General features: G+C 52.5%; 1 protein-coding gene across 1 annotated transcript in view; it reads left to right on the top strand.

Moving 5' to 3' along the window:
* The window catches only part of WNT3A (Wnt family member 3A), a 40,960-nt gene extending 15,753 nt beyond the window's left edge, over positions 1 to 25,207 (top strand). Inside the window, exons 3-4 of the mRNA XM_042958576.1 lie at positions 18,045 to 18,310; positions 24,668 to 25,207. Of these exons, the coding sequence (XP_042814510.1) occupies positions 18,045 to 18,310; positions 24,668 to 25,147 (746 nt within the window). The 3' untranslated portion in view covers positions 25,148 to 25,207. The remainder of the gene's footprint in view (positions 1 to 18,044; positions 18,311 to 24,667) is intronic.
* Positions 25,208 to 25,966: the final 759 nt, after the last annotated feature.

Raw genomic sequence — 25,966 nt, 5'->3', positions numbered from 1 at the left:
ATCGGTATGTCTTCTTTGGGGAATTCCTATTCAAGTTCTTTGCCCAATTTTTAATTGGAGTGCTTGTCTTTTTGTTGTTGGGTTCTCAGAGCTCTTTATATATTCTAGACAATGTATTCTTATCAGATCTATGATCTGCAAATCTTTTCCCAGTTGTATAGGTTGTCCTTTCATTGTTGTAACCATGTCCTGTAATGCACAATAGTTTTAAATTTTGGTGAAGTCCAACTTATCTATTGAAATGTCATATCAAAGTAAGTATTGCCTAATCTAAGGTTACAAACATTTACATCTGTATTTTCTTCTAAGAGTTTTATAGTTTCATCTCTTATATTTAATCTTTGATCTATAATGAGTAAATGTTTGTGTGTGGTGTGAGGTAGGGGTCCAGCTTTATTCTTTTGCATGTGGAAATCCAGTTACTCCAGCCCCATCAGTTGTTGAACAGATTATTTTTTTCCCCATTGAATGGTCTTGGCCCCCCATCAAAAATCAATTGACCACGGATGTGTGGATTTATTTCTGGACTCTCAGTTCCATTCCTTTGGTCTATACGACTCCCCTTTTGCTAGTTCCACACTATTTTCATGGATTTACCTTTGTGGTGTGTTTTGAAGTCAGGAAGTATAAATCATCCAGTCTGTTTCTCTTTTACAAAATTGTTTTGGCAATTGGGTGCCTTGCAATTCCATATGAATTTTAGGATTAGCTTTTCCATGTCTGTGAAAAAGGTTTTGGGGATTTTGATGGGCAATACATTCAGTCTGGAGATTATTTGGGAGAGTATTGTCATCCTAACCATGTTAAGCCTTCTGATCCATGAACATGGGATGCCTTCCTGTGTATTTAGGTCTTCCTTGGTTTCTTCCAGCAACAATTTGTAGTTTTTGGTGCACAAGTCTTGTACCTCCCTCATTAATGCATTCCTAAGTATTTTATTTTTGATGTAATTGTAATTGGAATTATTCTCTTAATTTCCTTTTTGGATTGTTCATTGCTACTATATAGAAATATAACTAATTTTTGTGTTTTGATCCTATATCTTGCAACTTTGCTTCATTTGTCTTGTAGCTCTGAGAGGTTTTTTGTAGGTTCCTTAGATTTTCTCTTTTTTTTAATTTTTTAATGTTTATTTTTGAGAGAGAGAGAGAGAGAGAAAGTGTGAGACACAGAATCCAAAGCAGAATCCAGGCTCTGAGCTGTTAGCACAGAGCCCAACCCAAGGCTCAAACCCATGGACCACAAGATCATGACCTGAGCTGAGGTTGGACGCTTAACCGACTGAGCCACCCAGGCACCCCTAGGATTTTCTATATATAGGATTATATCACTTATTAATGGTGACAGTTTTACTTCTTTCTGTCTGATTTGTATACCTTTGATTTCTTCTTCTTGCCTAATTGCTCTGTCCAGCACTGCCACACTATGTCATGTAGCAGTGACGACAGCGGGCAAGCTTGTCTCATTCCTGATCTTAGGGAGAAGCACTTAAGTCTTTCACCATCGAGTAAGAGGTTAGCTGTGGATTTTCCATAACTTCCCCTTATCAGGTTGAGGAAATTCACTTCCATTCCTCATCTGTTGAGTTTTCATATCATGAAAGGGTGTTGGATTATATCAAATGCTTTTTCTGCTCCAATTAAGATGCCCATGCGGTTTTGTTCCTTCATTCTCTTAGTGTGATGTGTTATTATTGGTTGATTTTTCTACACTGAAGCACCCTTGCATTCTTGGGATAAATCCCCATTGGTCATGGTCAATAATCCCTTTAACATGCTGGAGGATTTGGTTTGCAAGTATTTTGTTGAAGATTTCTGCATCAATATGTACAAGGGGCATTGGTCTGTAGTTCTCTTTCCCTGTAGTGTCTTTGTCTGGCTTTGGTATTAGGGCAACACTGGCCTCAGAGAATGAGTTAGGAAGTGTTCCCTCCTCTTCTATTTTTTGTAAGAGCTTGAGAAGGATTGGTGTTGATTGATTCTTCTTTAATTGATAGAGTCCACAAGCGAAGCTTTGCTTTTTTGGGATGTTTTAAATTATTGATTTGATCTTATTACTTGTTATTTAGGTCTGTTCAGATGTTCTATTTCTTCTTGAGTCAGTTCTGGTATTTGTGTGTGTCTAAGAATGTATCCATTTCATCTAGGTTAATCTTTCATTTTTGAAGAATAGTCTTGCCAGATGTAGAATTCTTGGTTGACACTGTTTTCCTTCAGTACCTTAAATATATCATCCCACTGCCTTCTGACTCTGATTTCTGATGAGAAATTGGTTATTAATCTCATGGAGGACTCTTTGTACACAATGAGATGCTTCTCTCTTGCTGCTTAAAGATTTTCTTTTTCCCTGTCTTTTGATAGCTAATTAAAATATGTATCAGTGTGGATCTCTATGTTTATCCAAGTTGAAATTTGTTGAACTTCCTGGATATATTGATTCAAGTTCTTTATCAAATTTGAAACATTTTGGCCATTGTTTTTTCAAATATTCTTTCTGCCCCTTTCTCTCTGTCCTCTCTTGGGACTCCCACAATGTGGTGTTTGTTGCTACATTTGATGGTGTCCCACGGGTCTGTTCATTTTTCTTCATTCTTATCTCATTCTGTTCCTCAGACTGCATAATTGCAATTGAATTATCTTCAGGGCCACTGATTCTTTCTTTTGCCTGCTCAGCTGTGCTGTTGAAAACCTCTAGCAAATATTCTGTTTCAGTTATCATGCTTGTCAGCCCCACAATTTCTATTTCATTGCTTTTGTAATTTCTCTCTATTTACTGAAATTCTGTCTTTGTTGAGACCGTGTTCTCCTGGTTTCTTTTATCCTTTTGAGCAGACTTAGGATAGTTGATTCAGAGTCTTTGTCCACTATATCCAATATTTGTGCTTCCTTGAGATACCCTCTGTTAACTTCCTTTTTCCTATGAAGGACCTGTACTTCCTTGTATCTTTGCATGCCTTGTAACTTTTTGTTGGAATCTGTACCTTGTGATTTTCATAAATGGTCACTCAGGAGATCAAATTATTTCCCCTCCACAGAGTTCAGTGTGCTTATTGTGGGTTGTACTAGCTTGTTTCATTACCGACTCTTCTTTAGCTTGTGGTTTGGCAAAAATTTCCTTTGCCTTGGAGGAAATAAAAAGGGAAACAAAGCGAAGAAAGAATACTCCTCTGGTCTCTGCAGATTGGCTGTGTTGTGCAGGCCTTCAACCTCAGCTAGTCTGCTCACTGCTCTGCCTTAGCCTTCGCTTCCTGCCTGCACTGAGCAGATCAGCACAGGTGGGAGCTGAAGGTCTCTCTTGAGTATGCATTCTGCCCTTGGTTTGCACGTGGGCTTTAGGTCTCCTGGTCCACAGGAGATTTGCAAACCCTTCACTCCCCAAAGCAGCTCTCCCCCACCTTTCCCCCCAGGCGATCAGTATGTCTATTGTTGGCCCCAACTATAAGTTTTTGCTTCACAGGCAGCAGCTTGTTCATTTCATTTTCAGTGTTTTCCAGGAATACCCCCTGCTTAACCACTGTTACATCCCAAGAGAGTTCTGAGGTGGGCATCAGTTTTTCAGGGAACCCCCAGACAGGTCAAATCAGACAAATTCTTCCAGAGAACATCTACTCTCCTCCCTCTGGAACCATCCACCTATGTGGGATCAGTGCATTTGGCCATCTTAAGACCTCTCTTTGCTGAGGGTGGCAGGCTGTGTAACCTTTTCAGAGATACCTTTTCCTGGAGTCAGCATTTGCCTGGTTGCTAACAACCTTGAACCCCTTTTCAGGGCTCTGATGACATTGGCTCTGACAGTTTTTGCTCCACTTTTTTCCATGTTTCTCTGGAGGGTTGGGCCCTGGGAGCTTCTCACTCTGCCATTTTGCTGATGTGACTCCATACCACCTTTTGAGAACTGGCCTCAGAGGCCATGCAGCACTACATTCTGTTGTCAAAGACAGTTACAAAGGCCCACCTGGGTTCTAAGATAGGGGGCACAGACCCCATCCCTCAGTGGCATGTTGAGGTCCCCTAGGGAGAACATCCACCAGTGCAGCTGTCTCTGGTACGCCGAGGAAGGCAGGACAAGAGACATTTGGGCCCTGGGACCACTGGTGTGCATGGAGAGCTGAACGGTTTCCTGAGAGTGCAACCCAACATTCATGGAGGGTTGGTTGTGCTGGATGGCATTTGTTCAAGGGCCTGAGGCTCCATGACTTCAAGTGGCTGTGGCCATGCCCAGGGGCCATGTAGGGGAGGGGGATCACACCATGTGACCTTGACTGGTGAGTCAGCTGGCTTCCTGGAGTGTCAGCGTCCCTGTCTATAAAATGGGAGACTAATTGCCACTCAGCTGACTTCACAGAACTGCTGGTTGGGGTAATTACACGGTCATCCCCATAGGGACAGCTGCTGCCATGTGTGGGAGGAGTCAGGGTCACAGGACGCTGTGGCGCATCAGCCATGTGGGGGCATGTGTGGTGGGTGGGTGTGCCTATGTGTGCATGAGTATGTACATGTATGTGTGTGTGCGTGTGTAAGCACACATGTGTGGTGTGGTTGCCACCCACACAGGTCCTATGGTGTCCTGTGGCCAGGGGTGTTGTGGCCTGAGAAGGCATGTCCAGCAGGTCCCTAGACACCCCCTGGATGGTTCCAGCTGCCCAGGTGAGAAAGAATGTCAGGAAGAAGAGAGGAGCCTGACCTACCTGGAGAAGCTACCCCCTGGGTGGTGGAGGAAGGCAGTGTGAGGCTGGGTCAGACCCCACCAGAAGGTCGGAGAAGGAAATGTAGGTTGACTTCTGGCCTCTATTCTACCCCATACTCTACATGTCTGTTCTCTGCTGGTTCTGTCATACGGTTAGAAAGCAGTGTGAGTCCACCAACTTTGCTCTGCTTTTTCAAGACTGCTCAATTATCCAGGACCCCTTATCATTCTGTATGGATTTCAGGATCAGCTTGTCAATTTCTGCAAAAAAGAAAAAGAAAACACCTCGAATTTTTAAGGATTGGGTTGACTCTGCAGATCGCTCTGGGGAGTATTGCCATTTTGATGTTAAGCCACCCAATCCATGAACATGGAATGTCTCTCCATATACTTAGGTCTCCTTCAGTTTCTTTCAGAGACATGGGGCAGTTTTCAGTGCACAAACCTTACAGTTATTCTGTTTCATTCATTCCAAAGTATTTTACTCTTTTTGATGCTGTTGTAAGTGGAAACGTTTTCTTAATTTCACCTTTGGGTTATTTGTGGCTGTGCATGGAAAGGGATGATTGGTTTCCAACATCAACCTCATGTTCTGTAACATTGTTGATGGTCTATCCGTTCTGATAGAGGTGTTATGCATTCCATAGGGTTTCCATACCATTTAGTAACAGGAACAGTTTTCCTTCCTGCCCCCAATCTGGATACGCTTTATTTCTTTTTCTTGCTCCTAGCCCTGGCTGGAGCCTCCGGAACAATGTGGGGCGGCAGTGAGCAGAATGAGCACCCCGATTTCCTCCTGATCTCAGGGGCAGCTTTCCGTCTTTCACCACTGGGCAACCTGTTCTTAAATGTTAAAGATCCAGGTGTGAGGTTCCTCATTAACACAAAAGAATAGGTAACACAGGAGAGTTTTGCTATGATGCATCTCTCGATTCTCTGAATTCTTCCTGAGTTATGTGTGACAAAAATCACATAGTGATCTATTATCAAGAAGTTTTAAAAATCTGTCAGCTCATGGCTCGGTTGGGTCTGCCTTTCACTGTGGAGAGCAAGGAGTTGGATGTGCCTGATCTGCACAGAGCTCCAGGGCCTGGAAGCCTGGGAGGGAGTCCCCTCCTGGGACAAGTTGGGGATGGTGGGTTTAAGGGGGCAGGCAGAGAGGAAGTGAGGATGCCTTGGGAGCACCCATGTGATCCAAGGATCCTGGCCCATTTCCATGCCCCCCCACCCCCAGCGATACATGGACCTGCCTGGTAGACCCCTGGGGTAAGCTGTCATTCTGCTGGGACACAGCATCACTGCCCCCACTGCCCCCCGCGATACATGGACCTGCCTGGGAGATCCCTGGGGTAAGCTGTCATTCCTCTGGGATGCAGCATCACCCTCCCTGGCCACGAGCTCTATCCCTTTCAGACATGTGCATACATCAGGTTACATCATTTCAGGGCAAACCCACAACCCACCAGTTATGCTCAGACATGCCTGCAAACTCCTCAGGCAGGGTGGCCTCTGAGGGTCCTTGGCCCCTGCACCCATTCCCCACTGCTCTGCCCTGCATTACCACCACCTCCTCCCCGGCCCTCTCCTTGGGACTTATCCACTCCCCACCCCTTTGGACTGCCGCTACACACAGGCTTTCCTGCCCATGAGACCTGCCTGTGCACCTTGTCCTCACTGCTCCCTGCTCCCTGCAGTCTGAAAGTGGCTCCGTCCTCATGGTCTTCAGCTCCATTTCCTCCTTCACCCTCTGCCCAGGCCCCCACAGCTTCTCCACGTTTCCTGACTCCATCCCCACCATCACTGTCCCAGGACAAGCACCAGGCACTGCAGGGTGCTCTCAGTACACCGTGGGTCCCCCGTCACACACAGCAGATGCCCACACAGCACGCAAGCAGGGAAGACACTGGGGCAGTGCCAAGCACACAGTTGGTGCTACAGAAGGAAGTGCTGAGTGGTTGGGTGGGCTTCCCAGAGGAGGTGTTACCTGAGCTGGAGAAAAGGGGCATGTTTACAGTGCTTTCTAGGGGCATTCTAAGTGTTCGCACATGGAGGGAGGACTTGAATCCAACCCTTATCTGGTGAATGGCGGCTCTGGTCACAAGTGAGGACACTGAGAAGTGGTGCAGGGCCTGGCCAGGACTCCTGAGGACACCCCAGCCTGTGGAGGGGTCTGCAGGGTGCCGAGAATACCTGCCAGGGGTCTGGGATGACAGCAGAGCTCTCTCCAGGGGAGATCAGGCCCCCCAGTGCCCAGGGAGCAGGGACCCAAGAACCACACAAGCCCCTGGCTTCTGGGCTTTAGCCCCAGGGAGCCCCATCCTCACCTGTACCCCCTTGCTTTCTTGAAAGCCTGTGTCCTGGCACCTCTCCTATAAAATGTCCACTTATACCTATGTCTCCCACGTCCCGTCCCACATCCTCTCCCCATGTCCCCTCCTTGTGTCCACTTCCATCCACTGCCCACATCCACTCCCCCATGACCCCCATGTCTCCTGCCCATGTCCACACTCCCTTCTCTGCCCTCTGCTCTCCTGCCCCCTCCCGTCTGCCCCTTCTGCCTCCACCCTTCCTCCATTTCTGCTGCAAGAAAATTGTCTCAGCCCCCAGGCCCTCACCACTTGTCTTTGATGGAAATAGAAAGCCCCCTCTCCCCCTTGCCCTCCACGGGGCTGAGAAATGGCGGAATTCATTGTGGCCACAGAGCTGAATGGCCCTCAAGGAAGGAGCTGCCAGGTGCCCCAGAGAGAGGCCAGCTCTGGGAGGCCATTGTGGAGGCCCCAGCCTGCCTGCCTGACCGCGCCTGCGGTAATCAATCTGATTGGATTAGGGTCAGGGCGACCCTAATCGTGTCAGAGGTCACCCAGGCTTTGTGGCAGGGTCCACGGGACGCCTGGCCACCCCTGCTGAGGCGGCCTCTTGAACAGGGCTTAACGCCGCCCAGCCAGCTGAGGAGAGGGGCCGGGCCCTGTGTGGACGTGTGCGAGCATGTGCATGTGTGTGTGAGCACGTGTGTGCATGCGGGGCTGGGGGCCAGGTGGGCCGGCCGGGCCCCCAAAAGCTGCCTGCACGGAACCTGGGCTTGGGCACTTGAAGTGAGCCCAGGCTGAGCAGAACCGCCCTCTGCTCACCCCAGAAGGGACTTATGTCCTGGGGCAGAAAGCATGTGAAGAATGTCGAGTGCATGGCAGCTATCTGTGCCTCCAGGCAGGCCCCCAGGCACCTGAAGGACCAGCTCTCCTCAGAGAGCTGGCCAACACCTCCTCTTGACCCCCAGGGAGGTGAGGGGGCCATCCCAGGGCTCAGTGTCCCAGCACACAGGCTGGCTGCCAGCCTGAAGGAGGCCCAGCCAGGACGGGCCCCTGGGGGATCTCGGTGGCCACAGTGGCCCAGGTCCAGGCCCGTGGGCTTTCGGGTAGCATGTGACTTTGCAGGGAAAGGGGCCCAGGGGCCTTGATGCCTGTCCCATCAGCACCCCAGCACTGCAGTGCACAGGCATGGTGCAGCCAGGACCCCGAGCCCCAGCTTGCACATCCATTCACTCAGAGCCCCTGTGCCCTGGGGCCGCACTCCCCGGCTCCCCTGGGGTGTCAGGGCCACAGGCGAGCTAGGCCTGGTCCTCTTCATCAGGGAGCAGATGTCCCCAGCAGTACATGGGGAGGGGACTTCACTGCCCATGCAGAGGTGGGCTGACCCTACTGTGGGGTCTGCAGCTGGACCTCACCCACTAGGCAGCTGAGTTGGGGGCGCCTAGGCTGATCCCTGACAGGATAGAGTGGTCAGTTCTCTAGGAGCTTCTGGGCGGGGTCCACAGGTGTCCATCACGTTTTCTGCAAGGACAGTGCCCTTCCCCCGCTGATGCCCACCTTCCTGTTGTCTCCTTGAGGGTCTGGGGATGTGTCCGCCCCGTCCCCAACCGGAGCAGCTCCTCCCCCCCCCTCCCCCGTCAGGCTCCAGCGGGTGGTCCATCCGCGCACTGTGTGTCCAGGCCAGCGCACAGGCACGGGGCCCGGCACAAGCCGCAGGGCCCAGGAGGGGCCTGGGGAAGAGACTGAGGCCCCTGGGGGGCGGGGGGGGGGGTGGGGAGACGCGTCCCGAATCCAGGTTGCGACCCCTGACCCGCATCGGAAAGTGTTTCGGTTGGCGGTGGCTGGGGGGGAGCCGGCCGGTCTCCGCGGCCTCCCCTGTATATCATTAACTCTGCGCAGCGGGGGCGCGTAGAGGGTCCAGGAGAGACCCCGGCGACGCCCCGCCGCGCCCGGCTCGGAACACAATGTCCCCACGACGAGGACAAGATTAAGCACAAGGCAGAGAGCAATGCTGCGGGCGATTCACACGCCCTCGGAGCGCTGTGTTAAAGCGTGTGAATAGCGCGCTCCCCTCGCGCCGCCGGCCCCTCGGCCGCGCATACCTCCCGGTTGCTATGACTGGCTGGCTATGGCCTAATCGCCGACGAGGGGGAAATTCATATAAAATATCGCGGGCCATTGTGGGCCTAACGCGGCGTGACAGTGGCTCACAAAGCCAGATTCATTAGCCCCAGCAGGTAATCGGGACGCCGGCCGCGCTGCCGGCCGGGCGGTGTCAGGGGCCGCGGCCGCGGCGGGGCGCGGGCACATTCCGCTCTCAGGTGCCCCCTCCTTTGTGCGGCCGCCTTCGCGACACCCCCTCCCGCGGGCCAAGGCCGGTGGGCGTCGTCGGAGGGGCGCACCTGCTGGCCCGGGGCTCTGGCAGGCCTCCCGACCGTCTGGCGGCCCCGCGGAGCCGCAGTCCCCTCCTGGTGCTGGGGCGTCGGTGGGCGGAGGAGGCGCCAGCGCACTCAGTGCTCTGGGGGAGTCTTGGGGGCCCGCGCTGGCCAGAGGGAGGGAGACGGGAGCGTCTGCTGGCCTGTGCCCCCGCTCAGGCGTAGCAGGAGAAGGGCAGGGTACCCTGACCTGCCCTTCTGTGTCCTCCCCTCCCCCGGGCCTCACCTGCCAGGTGGGCAGGGCCCTGGGAGGCCCCAGAGAGGGAGAGAGCTCAGTAAGGCCTGCGCCTTGTTTATGCTGGGGGTGCCACATGCACCCCATGTTCTCCCAGATGCTCCAGGCCCTCACCGAGGCTGGGTACCCCCATCCTAGGCTCTGGGAAGGCCCATCAGCTGTGGGCACCATAGATACCACAAGGGATATGCTCTCCTTATCCAGAGCACCGGGAGGACTCATGGTGGGTGAGGCTGGGCAGTGCTGGTATGTAGAATGGGGGTTCACCCCACACACCTGGTGGGAGGAAAGCCGCAGCGGGGTGTGCTCAGGGAGCCTCCTTGCAAGGTGGTCGAGTGCTGGGGCTGAGGACTGGGAACCCCTGCCCTGGCCAGGGCCACTGTGGTTGCAGGCAGTGTCCTGGGGGGCTCCATAGAGACAGGAGAGCCCTCCCCCCACCCCCGCTGCACTCCTCTGCACACATGTGAGCAGCACTAACCTTGGTGCTTTGGGGGTCTTGCCTCAAGGTCAGCCCTGCCCAGGGGAGAAACACAGCCCGGAGTCCCAAAGGGTCTTAGGGAAGTGAGCTCACCTGAGGGAGGGCCCTTCCTCTGCCTCTGGTCAGCCAAGAAAAGTTCTGATAGGCCCTGCAGCTCTCAGGGGCACTCATACCCACCCTGCCCTGGGCCCAGGTCCCTCCCTGCAGCCATCTGACAGGAGACAGACCCCTAAGTCCCAAAGGCTGGTAATCAGGAGCCAGGCTTCATGTGGGGGCCAGACAGAATGTCTGCCGCCCATGCAGGAAGGGGGGATGTCAGAAATCCCCCATATCAGCCCCCTCATGTGCTTCTGATGAGGGAGGTGTCAGAGCCCCCCATATCAGCCCCCCAAGCCCCTCTGATGGGGGAGGTGTCATAGACCTCCATTTTGGCCCCCTCAAGTCCCTCTGATGGGGGATGTCAGAGATCCCCCATATCAGCCCTCTCATGTGCTTCTGATGGGGGAGGTGTCAGAGCCCTGCATATCAGCCCCCAAGTCCCTCTGATGGAGGTGTCAGAGCCCCTGTTTTTAGCCCCCCATGTCCTTCTGATGGGGGGAAGCATCAAAGCCCCTGTTATTAGCGCCCACCACCCTCCCCCCCCCCACCCCCCGCCACTGACGTTCCTCTGATGGGCAAGTATCAGAACCCTCCATGCTAGGCCCCTGCACATCCCTGTTGAGGAGGTGGTATCAGAAATCCCCTCCCCCTTCCCCATGCTCCCTCCCTTCTCCTGGCTGGGTGCCATTTGGGGGCCTCCCTCCACAGGGACAGATGCTGGGTCTGGCCACCATCTTGAGGAGGGGGTGAATTTGCGAGTCATGGAGCCCTAGGGTATAATAGAGCCTGTGGGCTCAACCCAGGGTTTCATCAGAATCACCTGGGGACCCTTTAGAGAAATAGGTGTCCTTCCAAGAACTATGGCCCCGGGCCCACAGGTGTCTGCGCTGATACACTGACTGGAGTGACTGGTGCTGGGGCAGCCCCCAGGCCGTCCTCTCTGCAGTGCTTCCTGAGGGGTCCACCCAGGCAGACACAGAATGTTCCAGAAGCTTCACCTCATCCATCAGTGGTCACATCTGAGCCACAGCCCCCTTCTGGGACCTTCTGCTGCCAGAGGTCACATTTGTTTCTTAGAAAAGCCCTCCCAGTGCCCCCTCCGGCTAATAGTCTCATCACAAGAGCATATATGAGTGTCCATATCCTCTCATCCAGTGTAAGCTCCCACAGCCTTCCCCCAGGAGAGGACAGGTGGGCCCAGCCACCTCGAGGCTGCAGCCACAGAAACGGCCTGGTGCAGGAGCCTTACTGGGGGTGCAGGAGCCTCTCCCTCCACCCTGTCTGGGCTCAGCACTCACTACTGTGCAGCCCAGGGCCTGTGGCTGACCCACTCTGAGCCTCTGCATGCTTGGGCTGAAGGAGCCTGCAGAACCTGTGATAGCAGCGGGCAAAGAGGAGTGCCCCTCCTCCTGCCTGAGCCGGTTCTCTCAGCCCCAATAAAAGGATTTGCCAAAGTAAAGGTAGGGTGGCCTGTTGGTCCCTGGTGAAAGAGCCCCCCAAGGGGACCTCCCCACAGGAAGGTCTGCTCCAGAACAGAGGCTGCAGCCTTCTTGTCCACTTAAAACATAGTCAATGCTCAATTAACAGTTGCTAACTGCTAGCTACATGGTGAAATGTGCAAGATGAACTTTTTTCAATATAAAGTACTCTGAAAAAACACCCCTTTTTTCCTGTTAAATGTTCTTTCCTGAAATTATGATAGTTAAGCTTGTCTTATCCTCTCATGAAATAGTAAAAGTAACAACACTTGGCAATCCTGATTCAGTCCTCAAATGATCTCTGATACTTGACAAGCCCATGGAACCCAAATCTGGAAGCAAGAATTTGTTAAGTTGCCTAGTTCTAAAGTTCTGAAACCCAGGGAAGCAAAGTAACTGCCGAAGCCGATCTCACAGGTGACACCTAGTGCCCCACTGACCTAGCTGTGATGGAGCCTGTTGGACATCTCTCCCTGCCCTCTGCTAGACACCCACCTCTCATCACATGGGACTCCCTCAGCTGCCCCAGACATTAACCATCCATCTGTCTATATCCATCCACCCATCCATAAATCCATCCATCCATACATCCATCCATCCACCATCCATCCATTCATTCACCATCCTTCCATCCACCCATCCATCCATCCATCCATCCACCCATACATCATCCATCCAATATATATCCCCACCCACTCATCCATCCACATACCCATCCATCCATCCATCCACCCATCCATCCAACCATCTACACACTCATTACCCACCACCCTCCATCCATCCATCCACCCATCCACCCACCCACCTACTCACCCATCCATTCATCTAATATTCATCTGTCCACCATCCATCATCCATCCATCCATCCATCCATCCACTCATCTACCCATCCATCCATCCATCCATCCTTCTACCACCCATCTACCCACCCACCCATTCATCCAGCCAGGCAGCCAGCCACTCACTCACCAGTTAATCTACCCATCCATCCATCCCAAGCCTGCCCCAGAGTTCACACTGCCACTGTGTGTCATTGTTTCTTCTATTCTATTCCTCATAAACTGTAAGATCCCAAAGGCAGGTGACTTAGCACAGCCCAAAGCAAAGAACCTGATCCACAACAGTAGAGTCTCTCACTAAAGGCAGGATTCCCCTGGTTCACCCTCCGCCTTGCCAATGCAGAGATTCCTTCCACTTGATAGTGGGTCATCCAGCTTCTACTTAATTAACGATTAGATGGGTAATTCCTTGAACTTTCAAAAGCCTGGGCTGTTAGAAATCTCATCAGAGAGAGCAGCAATCACTATCTTGCAGATTTCTTACCATGGTTCTTGAGAATGGGCACCTTACATCTTACTCACCTCATATTCCTAGTTCTGAGCCTAGTGTATAGCTTCTTATAGACTCTCAGATCCTGGAGGGGTAAATGGCTGGCTGGCTGGATGGATGGATGGATGGAAGGATGGTGGATGGATGGACGGATGGATGGATGGATGGATGGAAGGATGGTGGATAGATGGATGGATGGATGGATGATTTGATGAATAAATTGATGGTGGATGGATGAATAAATGGATGGTGATGGATGGATGGATGTTTTGATGTATGTATACATGGATGCTGGATGGGTGAATAGATGGTTGGATGGATGGATGGATGTCAGATGGATGGATGGATGGATGGTTTGATGGATAAATTGATGGTGGATGGATAGAGGGATGGATGGATAAATGGATGGTGGATGGGTACATGGATAGATAAATGGATGGTGGATGGATACATGGATAGTGGATGGGTGGAAGAATGGATAAATGGATGGATGGATGGATGGATGGATGGATTGATGGATGGATGGTTTGATGGATAAGTTGATGGTGGATGGGTGGATGGATGGATAAATGGATGGTGGATGGATACATGGATAGTGGATGGATGGATGGATGGATGGATAAATGGATAGATGGTAGATGAATGGAAGGAAGAATAGATCACTGATACTTTGCATGAACTCCGTAACTAATTAGTAATGAAACAATGGCAAATTTCTGGCAAAGATGGTTTTCCGCATGGAGGATGCTTAACTCACAGAATGACTTTGCCACTAAATTCCCTTTCTTCTTCCTTTTTCCAACCCTGACCTCACCTCCAAAATTATGATAGTCATTTTTCACATATCTTATACTCTCATGGAAAAGCAACAAGCCTTGGCAGTCCTAATTCAGTCCTCAAATGATCTCTGGTGTTTGACAAGCCTGTGAAATCCGAGTCTGGAAGCAAGATGGGTCTAGTCCTGAAGTTCTGAGACCCAGGGAGGCAGAGCCCATCTCACGGGTGTGAAGAAGAATCCTGGGGCCAGCAGGGCAGTCCTGAGCAGCTCCAAAGGCTCATGCAGGCTCTGTCCCAGGGACTTGGCAAACTGGCAGCATTGGCCCTTTGGCTTCCCTCCCAGGGGCCTACGCCCCCTCTTCTTCTCTTGACCTGCCACAGCCCATTGCCAGTGACAGTGACATGATGGAGGTGTCTCCAATCTCATTCCAAAGATGTGATTCCCTTCCCACGGTGTGATGGCTCCCCTCCCACTCCCTAGCTGCCTCTGTTGTGTAAACAGAAGCAGAAACGTCTGACAAAGCAGCTGTCGGTGGCTAAGAACTTTCCTGTGACTGGGGCGGCTGCCAGGGCTCCAGACCCTGGTTGGAGTCCTCGCTGTGTCCTCCCCACGCACAGCCTCAGGGGAGCCCTGTCCTGCCTCCTCCTACTCCAGCCACTAGGCTCATGACCTGTGGAAATCTGATAAAAGCAATGGGCTCTCTATCCAACACACACACACACACACACACACACACACACACACACACACACACACTTTCCGGCATGCCCTGTGATTCCTGCCCCAGTGAAGCCTAATCCCACACCCCTGGGTCAGATGTCCCTGCCACTGTGAGGTGTCACCTGGACATGCTGGCGGTCTTCCTTCTCCATGACCTCAGCATGCCTTTTAACTTTTTCTTTAGAAAGAATTGTAGACATACAGAAATGTGGCAGGAGCAATGTTCAGGGTCCATGTCCGCTCTCAGACATCCCCAGTGCTAGCAAAGCCAGCTGCATCCATCAGCACAAAGATCCGTCCATGATAACTACACTCCCAGGTTTCTCCCATTCTCCCACCCATCTGGGATCCCATCCTGGGTATGCCTGGCCCTGGCCCTTCATGCCCACAAGACTAGGAGGAACCAGGTCAGGCCTCTTGGGTCTATCTGACATTTCCTGATTCTTTGCTGAGAAGGCCTCCATGGTGTCCCTGGAGCATCTTCTCAGGAGGCACATTGCGTCAGCCACCTGTCTGCTGCTGTGGTCCCCGCAGCCCCAACCCCTCAGGTAAGGTGGGGTGGGCCAGGCGTCTGCAAAGTCAGGGCACGGCCGTCCCAAAGTGCTTGGACGCTGTGACTTCCATTTCCAAGCAGACTCTCTTTGCCAGAACAAGCTCTCATGGTTTTCTGGCCATGGGTCTTGTGGCCTCTCCTTAGAGGCTTCCTTTCCTCATGAACAAGTTGGAGGCAGGCTACAAGGTACTGTCAGCCTTCAGGACCTCATGTGTGACGAGCCCCTTCCTTACTGGGTAGGGGAGATTGAGGCCCACAGGGGAGGGAGGCCAGGGCTGGGTCACACAGCCGGCTGGTGAGAGAGCAGGGCAGGACTGAATTCTTCCTCCAAGTTCAAGGGAGACCCCTCCCCCTGCCCTGAGCACGCCCTTCCCCTCAAGTGTGTCTGGTGACCTGGCCCCTCCTGGCCCCTCTGCCTGAGCCTGTTAAGCAGCCACACCCTTGTTCAAGGAAGGTGCAAGGCCCCAGGCTCGCTGGCTCTCTGCTTATCTCAGAGGAGGGGAGGCATGTTCTCCAGGAGGAGCGGTTCTGGCCCCCTGGGCAGGAGTTGGTACCCAGGGCCTGGAGAAGGGCCACCAGGGGGCCCTCAGCCAGCTGGAAGCAGCAAGAGGGCGGAAGGCACCCGGCTGTGTGCACTGAGATCCAGGAATACCTAGGAAACACCTGCCTGGCCCAGCAGCCCACATGGCCCTGCCTGGAGGGCAGGAGCAGCCCCAGGCCTGGGCTCTGGAGGGGTGAGGACCCAAGGAGCCAAGCCCACCCTCAGGGAAGGCAAAACAAAGGCGTGGCTCTGCTGGAGTGCAGGGGCAGAAGGGCAGGGGGTCTACAACCAGGGCACACTGGCCTTTATTCACCGTGCCTTTGGCCCACAGAAGGCCACTCCATGCCTGCCTGAGAACTGCTGGCCGTATTATGGAAGCAAAGTGAGGCCAAGGCATCAAGCATCTGGGGGAGGTGGCCGCTGGCTGGCCGTCGGGAAAAGGGGCAGGGAAGGATGCTGAGTGGGCAGGGGTGGAGATCCAGTCTCACGGCACAGGCCTGTCCAGGGTAGGCTCTGGCCCTGCTGGGCCTCCCGGTCCAGCCCAGGGCCCGGCCCTCTGCTTAGACCGGGCCCTCACTCCCCACCCACCATCTACAGGAATTGGAAACCAAAAATGAACGAAACACAGCCCCCCACCTCAGGGAGCTTGCATGCCGGGGAGAGGACTGAGGAGACAGCTACCTGGGCCAGGCACCGACTGGACCGGGATTGCAAGGCCCATACCCTGAAGAGCAGACAAGGGACAGGGCAGGTGCACGTGACCAGAGGAGCAGTGGAAATAGCCTGAGGGAAGGATGAGGGCTGAGTGTGGGGGAGGCCCGTGTGCAGGTGAAGCAAGGACATAAGGCCAGGAACTCCAAAGGAACCAGGCACAGCCCGTGTGTGCATACGTATGTGCATGTGTGTTTGCCTGCATGGCTGTGCATGCATATGCATGTGCATGTGCGTGCGTGTGTGTGTGTGTGTGTGTGTGTGTGTGTGTGTGTGCAACACATGTGTCACATGCATGTGGATGGGGGAAGCTGCAGGCTGGGAGTGCAGGTTCCAACCAGGAGCCTCTGATGGTGCAGCTGGCTGATGCTGAAGGCTGGACTCACAGGGAAGGGGGGGCAGTGCCAGATGAATAAATGTGGGATTTTCAGTGACAGGTGTGCTGGGTGCTGAGTGAGTCTCAGTGTGTGCATGCTCCTGGCTGGAACCCTCACTGCTCCCCTGCCTCCACCTGCCTGGGCTTTGGGGCAGGCAAGCCTGAGGAAGAGTGAGGGGTAGGCTACAGCCTCTGCTGATTCCCCAGGGTGAAGCCCCCACCATCCCCCTCCCAGGACCAAAGTCCCCCCCGCCCATCCCCCTCCCAGGGTAAAGTCCCCCCATCCATCCCCCTCCTGGGACGAAAGCCCCCCTGCCCATCCCCCTCCCAGGACAATGCCCCCCCCATCTGCCTATCCCCCTCCCAAGGTGAAGCCTCCCTGCCCATCCCCCTCCCAGGACCAAAGTCCCCTGGGCACTGATGTGGGTCAGGAGGCAGCAGCATCCCTGTGACAGTGACAGGAGCCATTGGGAGCCCCAGCACCGTCCAGGCCTGCTGCCCAGGATGGATGCGGGGACACAGCAGGGCACACGCCCCACGCCCGGCATGGAAGGCCAGGTCGGGCCCATCCCCACATGCATGTGTATATACTGCAAAACGATCACCAAAATGATTGTCTGGTGACTACGCATCACGCACACCACACGGTTACAGTTGTTTCTCTTTTGACTGGAACATGTAAGACCTCTTAGCAAGTTTCAAGCACACAACACGGTATTGCTGACAAGTCACCGTGTGGTGCATCATGTCCCCGGACTTACTGATTTGGTGCCACAGTTTTCTGTCCATTCACCTGTTGATGGACATTTGGAAGCTTCCAGGCTGAGGCTATTACAAATAAAGTAGCCATGATATTTGCTCCCTGGTCTCTGTGACCACCTCATTTCCTCAAGGGGTGAATACCCAGCTGAGTGGCCTGGTCACCTGGTACGCATAGGGTTGCAAGAAGCCATCAAACTGCTTTCCTAGATGCAGCACCAAGTTCCCCAGCAGTGCACAGGGCTCAGATTCTGCACATCCTCTCCAGCACTGGCTCTGATCTGACCTTCATATTACAGGGGTCCCTGTGGCTCTTCGCGGGGAATGATGTCCAGCATCTCTCCTGGGGCCCGTGGGCCCTCCAAGTACTTTTTCCCAATACCCACCCTCCTCCTTGGGCACAGGGCACCCCTCTCCCCTGCAGCCCTGCCTGGCCTCCAGCACCCATGTCCACCCCAGGTGCCCAGAGCCCTGCCCTGAAAGGGGCGGCGATGCCCAGGGCTCGGCTTCACCACCCCAGCCCTGCCAGGTCCTGCCCACCCTGTTGCCTCTCTCCACAGCCACCCGGGAGTCCGCCTTTGTGCATGCCATTGCCTCTGCCGGCGTGGCCTTTGCCGTGACGCGCTCCTGTGCTGAGGGCTCCGCCACCATCTGTGGCTGCAGCAGCCGCCACCAGGGCTCCCCGGGTGAGGGCTGGAAGTGGGGCGGCTGCAGTGAGGACATCGAGTTCGGTGGCATGGTGTCTCGGGAGTTTGCAGACGCGCGGGAGAACCGGCCAGATGCCCGCTCTGCAATGAACCGCCACAACAATGAGGCTGGACGCCAGGTATGTTGACAGCTCTTGGCTCGTCCTGGGGGAGCATGGGGCAGTGGCTGTGACCATGACCCTGCACACTCTGGGGTGCACAGGGGGTCATCCATCCAGGCCCAGTGCATCCTGGGGGTACAGTGGGGAGGCATCCTACCATGGGCCTGTGGGGTCTGGGGGATGCACTGGGAAACCCCTCTGGCCACATTCCTGAGGCCCCAGAGAAATAGAAGCTTTCTGGGCAGGATGTATGACCTGGTTCCCTGCAGGGTGTGGTTTGGTGGGAGTATTGTGGGAGGGCTGACTGGGGTGGCAAGGCCATCTGAAACAGCCCGGTGCAGTTAAGGCCACTGGAAGGCAGGAGGGATAAGGGTCTGCCCTGCAGGAGTGCCCACAAGTCCAGGGAGGAAGACAGTGAGGCCACTACAGCACAGCGTAGGGAAGTTCTGTGATAAGGAAATGCACATTCTCAAGGTGACTCAGGCACTGCAGAGGGGCCACACTCCAGGCTGGCATCTCAGAAAAAGCCTCCTGCTGGCAGTAGCACTGAGAGGAGATGTGCAAAGTAACCAGCAGTTATCTAGGTTGGGGGAAGGCCAGGAGAGCCACACTCCAGGCTGGCATCTCAGAAAAAGCCTCCTGCTGGCAGTAGCACTGAGAGGAGATGTGCAAAGTAACCAGCAGTTATCTAGGTTGGGGGAAGGCCAGGAGAGCCTCAGGCAGCCCACAGTATAGGACAGGACTGCAAGTAAGGTTGTCTGGAAGAACAGAACACGGAAAGCAGAGGAGGGACAGAGAAACAGGGACCAAGCCGTGAAGGGCTCTGTGAGCCCTGTTCAAAAGAACTGGGCCCGAAGGACTGACTGCCTATGCGAGGGGATCCATGTGGGGACCTGGAGGGCTCCAGCAGATTGAGCAGCACAAAGATGGTGCTGGCCTTGGAACCAGCGGCTTCACCTGCCAGCAACAGAAAACAAGATGAGTGACTCATCTTCGTGTTGGGCACAAAGCACCCCGTCAGATGTGAAAGTGCCCTGTTAAAAGCATAGGAAGCCCACTAGTATACAGTCCCCTGACTTATCCCAAGGACAATGAGTCCAGTGCAGGCAAAAAATAGTCTCTTTTCAATAAATGGTGCTCAGTGAATTGAATAACGATATGGTGGAAAAAATTAACCTGACTCCTACTTCGCACCATATAGAAAGCCAATTACAAACCCAAATGCAAAAGGTAAAACAAAATGAAACAAAAATGTTAGGAAGAAAACATGAAAGAACATCTCTGTGACCTTGGAGTAGGCAAAGATTTCTTTTTTCTTTCTTTTTTTTTTAAGTTTATTTTCTTTGAGAGAAAGAGACAGAGAGTGTGTGGGGGAGGGGCAGAAGGAGAGGGAGAGATAGAATCTCAAGCAGGCTCCATGCTGTCAGCGCAGAGCCCAACATGGGGCTCAATCCCAGAAACCATGAGATCATGACCTGACCCAAGATCAAGACTCAGACACTTAATCGACTGAGCCCCAAAGGGGCTCATCAAGGGTGCTATCTCTAGGACATCACTCCTCAGTTTAGCCTGGGATCCTGAGGACTAAAGGCAAACCAGAAGTAGCCCAGCCCTTGTACACATGTGCAGGCTAGAAAAATCCCAAGATCTGAGAACAAATTATGGTGATTCCAAATTGCTGGTTTTCCCATGCACCTGGAAAAAGGCAGACAAATCCTCTTTGGAGGATGATAACCTTATTCAATGTTTAAAAAATGTTACTACAAATAATTTTTCAACCACAGTGTCCAGCACATAATCAAAGATAACCTATCACATAAGCTGGTGACAGAATGAGTGATCATCAGCAAAAATCACAGAAATGAGTCCACAGGGACTCCAGATACTACAATTACGAGACACAGATTGTGAAAAAATATACATGCTTATTTAGGTTTACAAAGCCAAAATGCGAGTCTGAATGTTTCAGCAGAGAACTGGAAACTATAAAAAGCGTAGAATATATTTAGGAAACAATTACATCGCAATTGTAGAACTGAAAGATGTATGAGAAATCCCAGTGAAAGACAACAAAGTGAACATAAGCATTTCCCTCTGCAACCTCCCAGAACCCCACTAAAATGATAACAAATGAATGACATAACATATAAATTCATGATAACTCCTGAAAACGTGGAAAGCAGTACCTAACAATGGCAGCCAGAGTTTGCAAACTGAGAAGCAGATCCATGAATAACTGGGTCTTAGGAGAAAGCAGAATCTTAAACTAGTAGAGGAGAACTCTGACAGCCAACCCAGGAACTACTAGTAACAGGTGCCTTGAAAAGTATAGACAAATACTGGGTCTAAAAACAGGAAATGGATTGATCATCTATTTTAAAAGCAATTCGGAACCCACCAGGTTTTCTGTCTATCTCCTTACATCCAGGAAACACTCGTCCTTTACAATGGCAGAAGTCTGGGTATGTAGTCTCTGAAAAGGGCAAAGCACAGTGTGTCTGGACTGAGGGACACCAAGCACAGCCTGGTTTCCCAAGTGAAAGTAGTCCCCATCTACACATGCATTTCTCTTCCTAGTCTCCATATGCCACGGTGAAGCTTGACCCTCCAGACAGGAGTAGAAGATTCTCCCCTGGGAATTGGACCAACCCAAGAGGAGACTTAAAGATACCTACCTGGGACTCCCCCATGGTCACAGCCAGGTCACTCTGTAGTGAGGGCCCATCCTGACAAGTCTCCACCAAGCACATGAGCTTCCAACAAGATGTTTAGTGTCCTGCTTTTATTTATTTTATTTTTTAATGTCTATTTATTTTTGAGAAAGAGAGAGACAGAGCATGAGTGGGGGAGGGCAGAGAAAGAGGGAGACAAAAAATCCAAAGCAGGCTCCAGGCTCTGAGCTGTCAGCACAGAGCCCAACACGGGGCTTGAACACACAAGCTGTGATCATGACTTAAGCCATATCAGGTGCTTAACCAACTAAGCCACCTAGGGGCCCCTGGTATCCTGCTTTTAAATATGAGCAGACATCCAAGGATCACAGGACATCTGAGGAAGGCCTCCTGCAACCACAAAGTTAAAGACCAAAACAAACAAAAACAAAACTTATGGGAAAGAGACATTGTAAAGAGAGATGAAAACTTCAAAACTACCACTATTTCAGGCACCTGGCTGGCTCAGTCGGTAAAGCATGCAACTCTTGATCTCAGGGTCATGAGTCCGAGCTCCATGTTGGGTGAGAAGATTATATATTTTCTATTTAACTTATTTTTTTTAATTTACATCCAAGTTAGTTAGCATATGGCGCAACAGTGATTTCAGGAGTAGATTCCTTAATGCCCCTTACCCGTTTAGCCCATCCCCCCCACAACCCCTCAAGTAACCCTCTATTTATTCTCCATATTTAAGAGTCTCTTATGTTTTGTCCCCCTCCCTGTTTTTATATTTTAAAAATTAAAAAAAAAATTGAAACAATTTTAGGGACACCTGGGTGGCTCAGTCGGTTAAGTGTCTGACTCTTGATTTTGGCTCAGGTCATGATCTCAGGATCATGTTGTAGGATTGAGCCCTGAGTCAGCCTCTACACTGAACATGGAGCCTGCTTGGCATTCTCTCTCTCCCTCTCTCTCTGCCCCTCCCTCACTTGCACTCTCTCTCTCTTTCTCCTAATAAAAAAATAAACACTGTTTTGAAAAAGAAAGAAAAGAGTTAAAAAAAAAAAACACTATACCCAGAGATATAAAATACTGTTCCATAAAATTGGAACAGGATGTTAAATTAAAAGAATATTCAGAGAAGGAAAAAATGCCACTAGAAATTGAAAGTAGGATAGCAGAAACAAATCTCCCAGCATAAAGGTTGGCAGATACTTGAGACACTCTTCTATAAAGTAGAGGAAAATAACAAAGAGATGGAAAATAGGAAAGAATGGAGAATATGAAGGTTCTGTCAGAGACAGTCAATGGTGAACATGAAGAAATCAGCAAAGAAGGCAGGAAGGTTCCCAGGACTGAAGATCACAAGTTTCAGACCAAACAGCCCAAATAAGTGACTGGCATATGAAAGAGGAGACCCATACCAAGACCTAGCATTATGAAGTTCACAGCCCATAACAGAGAAGCCCTCCAAGTCTTGGGTTTCATGCAAAGGATTGGGAATCAAAATGGCATCGGAATTTCCAAGAACAACAATGAAAGCTGGAATAAAAATGGAGTGCTGCTTTCAGAGTTCGGAAGGGAAATAATATTGTAAACCAAGAATTTTATACCCAGCTAAACCATCCTGTCAACTTTTCAAGTAGAAAAAACTGTGTTTTCAGACATGCACATTTCACAAAATTTACCAGAAGGTCTCTCAAAGAGATGTCTCCGAGAAGGTGAAATCTTAGAATACATGATATGTTTGAACATCTTGAAGAGAATATTTACACAGTTTGGGGAAAGTCTGAGTCTGAATCCGTGATAAGTACATTAAAAACAGCAACAAGAAAGTTTTGTAGGAAAGAAAAAGTAATCATGCCCTACAACAGGGCTCAGCTGAGTATGACATTGAACACAGTTCCAATAGCATCAGCACTCGATATCCATGTAACTGGATTCTGCTTTAGTTTTTTGGGGTGGAGAGGGCTGGGGAGATGTGCATTGGCACGTTTGGGTTGATGATAAAGAGCTGGCTTCCCACCCTCCATGGTGAGAGGGGAGACATTGCCGAACCCCCCAAACTCAAGGAGTAGCAAGCAAACATTCTATTAGAGATGCAAGATGCACAAGTTGTTGCCTTGGCCGGTCAGTCAGGTGCTGTGTGTGCATGGTCGTGGGAGCAAGTCTCAGGAACTCTTGGTCTCTTTAAAGTATATGCATGTATAACTTTGACAAAAGTAAAATTAAAGAGACTGAAGAGGTCTCTGGAGAAAAGAAGAAAATGGAGATGAAACAAAAATTAACTGAGGGGAGGGATGCAGTCATTACAGATACCCCCGGAAAGGGCCAGTATGAGAGGGAAGTGTAGGTGAGGGGGACAGGGTGCAGGCAGCATCTGGACACAGAGCTCACCTTACACTGCCCAACAGGAATATAACGGGACTTATGTACAGACACAGAGCTCACCCTACACTGTCCAACAGGAGTATAACAGGACTCACGTATGGACACAGAGCCCACCTTACACTGTCCAACAGGAGTATGATGGGACTCACATACATACTTATGCATTTTCTAGTAGCCACATTTAAAGAGGAAACAAGTGGCATTAGTTTTACCATGAAATTTTATTAAGGCCAGTATATCAACCAACGTGTTATCAGTGCCATAATGGTCACAATCGATATTAAAATAGTGAAGGGGATATCTTACGTACTTTTCTTGCATGAAGCCTGGGGACTCTGTGCAAGCCAGCATCTGGTTTGTACATACAGCACACCACACTGTGGACTGGCCACATCTCAAGGGCTCACAGGTGGCAGGTGCCCACCACAGTGGGCAGTGCAACCTTAGTTCAGATTGAGTCACAGGCCCCTTCACCCCCAATCCCATCCCTTCCCTCAAAGAGAGAAGGAAAGAGGGGCACCTGGGTGGCTCAGTTGGTTAAGTAAGCCACTCTTTGTTTTGTCTCAGGTCATAATCTCATGGTTGGTGAGTTCAAGCCCCACATGGGGCTGTACACTGACAGTGTGGAGCCAGCTTGGGATCTCTCTCTCCCTCTCTCTGCCCCCTCCCCTGTTCATTCTCTCTGTCTCTCAAAATAAATAAATACACTTAAAATTTTTTTAATAAAAATAAAAAGAGAGAAGGAAAGAAACACATTCCTCAAGACCCCAAGATCCCCCAGCCTTGTCTCTCTGCACTACCTCCCTCCTCTTCCTATTCCCTTACAGCCCCATAAATCCAGTTTTCTGGGCCCTGAAGGGGCTCTGCTCAAGCCACCCCCATTATCCGTGCTCAGTTCAGCCCCCAGCTTTGCCACCAGGCCTTGTACACGTCCTCTGGGCTGCGGTTTTGGGTTCTCCAGGTCAGAATTAATGTCCTCCCTCCTGTATGCCTGAACCTGATCATTACTGTCCGTCCCTTCCCTCCCTCCCTCCCCCAGTCATAAGACACAGCCAAGGAGAGAGGTGAAGCTGTCAGGCACCGGAGGTGCCCTCCGGTGATCTTGGGTCGGCCAGGGGAGGCATTGGCTCAAGAGGTGGCACTGGTGACGCATGGAGAGGGGACTTTATGGAACAGACAGGTTGCATTGAGTTTGCCAGGAGAACATGGGGCGGGGGGACCACAGGCCAAGAGCACAGCCCCGGGGAAGGTGGGGAGAGCCCCCCCCCACCCCGCACATACTAGTTGCACTGGGCGGGCCCTGATGCCCCTCATTGGCGCGCTCCTGCAGGCCATCGCCAGCCACATGCACCTCAAGTGCAAGTGTCACGGGCTGTCGGGCAGCTGCGAGGTGAAGACCTGCTGGTGGTCGCAGCCCGACTTCCGCGCCATTGGCGACTTCCTCAAAGACAAGTACGACAGCGCCTCGGAGATGGTGGTGGAGAAGCACCGCGAGTCGCGCGGGTGGGTGGAGACCCTGCGGCCGCGCTACACCTACTTCAAGGTGCCCACGGACCGCGACCTAGTCTACTACGAGGCCTCGCCCAACTTCTGCGAGCCCAACCCCGAGACCGGCTCGTTCGGTACCCGCGACCGCACCTGCAACGTGAGCTCGCACGGCATCGACGGCTGCGACCTGCTGTGCTGCGGCCGCGGCCACAACGCGCGCACCGAGAGGCGCCGCGAGAAGTGCCACTGCGTCTTCCACTGGTGTTGCTATGTGAGCTGCCAGGAGTGCTCGCGTGTCTACGACGTGCACACCTGCAAGTAGCGCGCCCGCCCAGCGTGCGGCTCCTGCAGGGGGCGGGCTGCTCCCTGGATAGGGCGAGGGCGGGGCTCCTGTCTGGGGGCGGGGCTCCCATCTGGGAGTCCCGGATGGGGGAGGACTCCTCCCCGGATAGGTCGGGGGCGGGCTCCTCTCTGGGGGCGGTCTCCTCCCTGGATAGGGTGTTGCGGGTGGGGATTGGGCTCCTGAATCGGGAGGACTCCTGCCTGGATAGGGGTGGGCCCCCAACTGAGAGTTCTGAATGGAGGCGGGCTTCTTCCCGGATAGGGCGGGGGCGGGGCTCCAATCTGGATAGGGCAGGGCTCCCAACTGGGGCTCGTGGATGGGTGCCGGACCTTCCCCGCCCCGTCCCTAGTAGGGCGGAAATGAGGCTCCCTGGGAGGGGACTGGGCCGCCCTACAAGTGCAGATTTCCTCCCTGAATGGGGCAGGGCTCCTCTCTGGGGGCGGGCCTCCGAGTGGGGCTCCTGGATGGGGGTGGGCTCCTCCCTAGAAGGGCGGAAATAGGGACCCCTGAATAGGGGCGGGGTCCTCCGACTGGTTCTGGTTTCTTCCTTCGATGGGGCGGGGCTTCTCTCGGGAGGCGGGGCCCCAGGACTGGGACTCCCCTGGATGGGATCAGGGTAACCTGTGGTAGGGCAAGGGTGAGGTTCCTGGGTGGGGTGGGGTTCTTCTACACTGGTGCGGGCTTTCTGGATGGGGACGGGGCGGGGTGGAGCTATCCCTGGAAGGGCGGGGTCCGTGGGTGGAGCTACCGGGTGGGGAGGGGTCATCTCTGGGGGCGGGGCTCCCGTGCTGCCCCCCT

The sequence above is a fragment of the Panthera tigris genome, chromosome A1 (assembly GCF_018350195.1).
Source record: "Panthera tigris isolate Pti1 chromosome A1, P.tigris_Pti1_mat1.1, whole genome shotgun sequence".
In the NCBI taxonomy this organism is placed as follows: Eukaryota; Metazoa; Chordata; class Mammalia; order Carnivora; family Felidae; genus Panthera; species Panthera tigris.
Note: the sequence above shows the minus strand (reverse complement) of the source record. Positions and strands in the feature narration are given on the sequence as shown.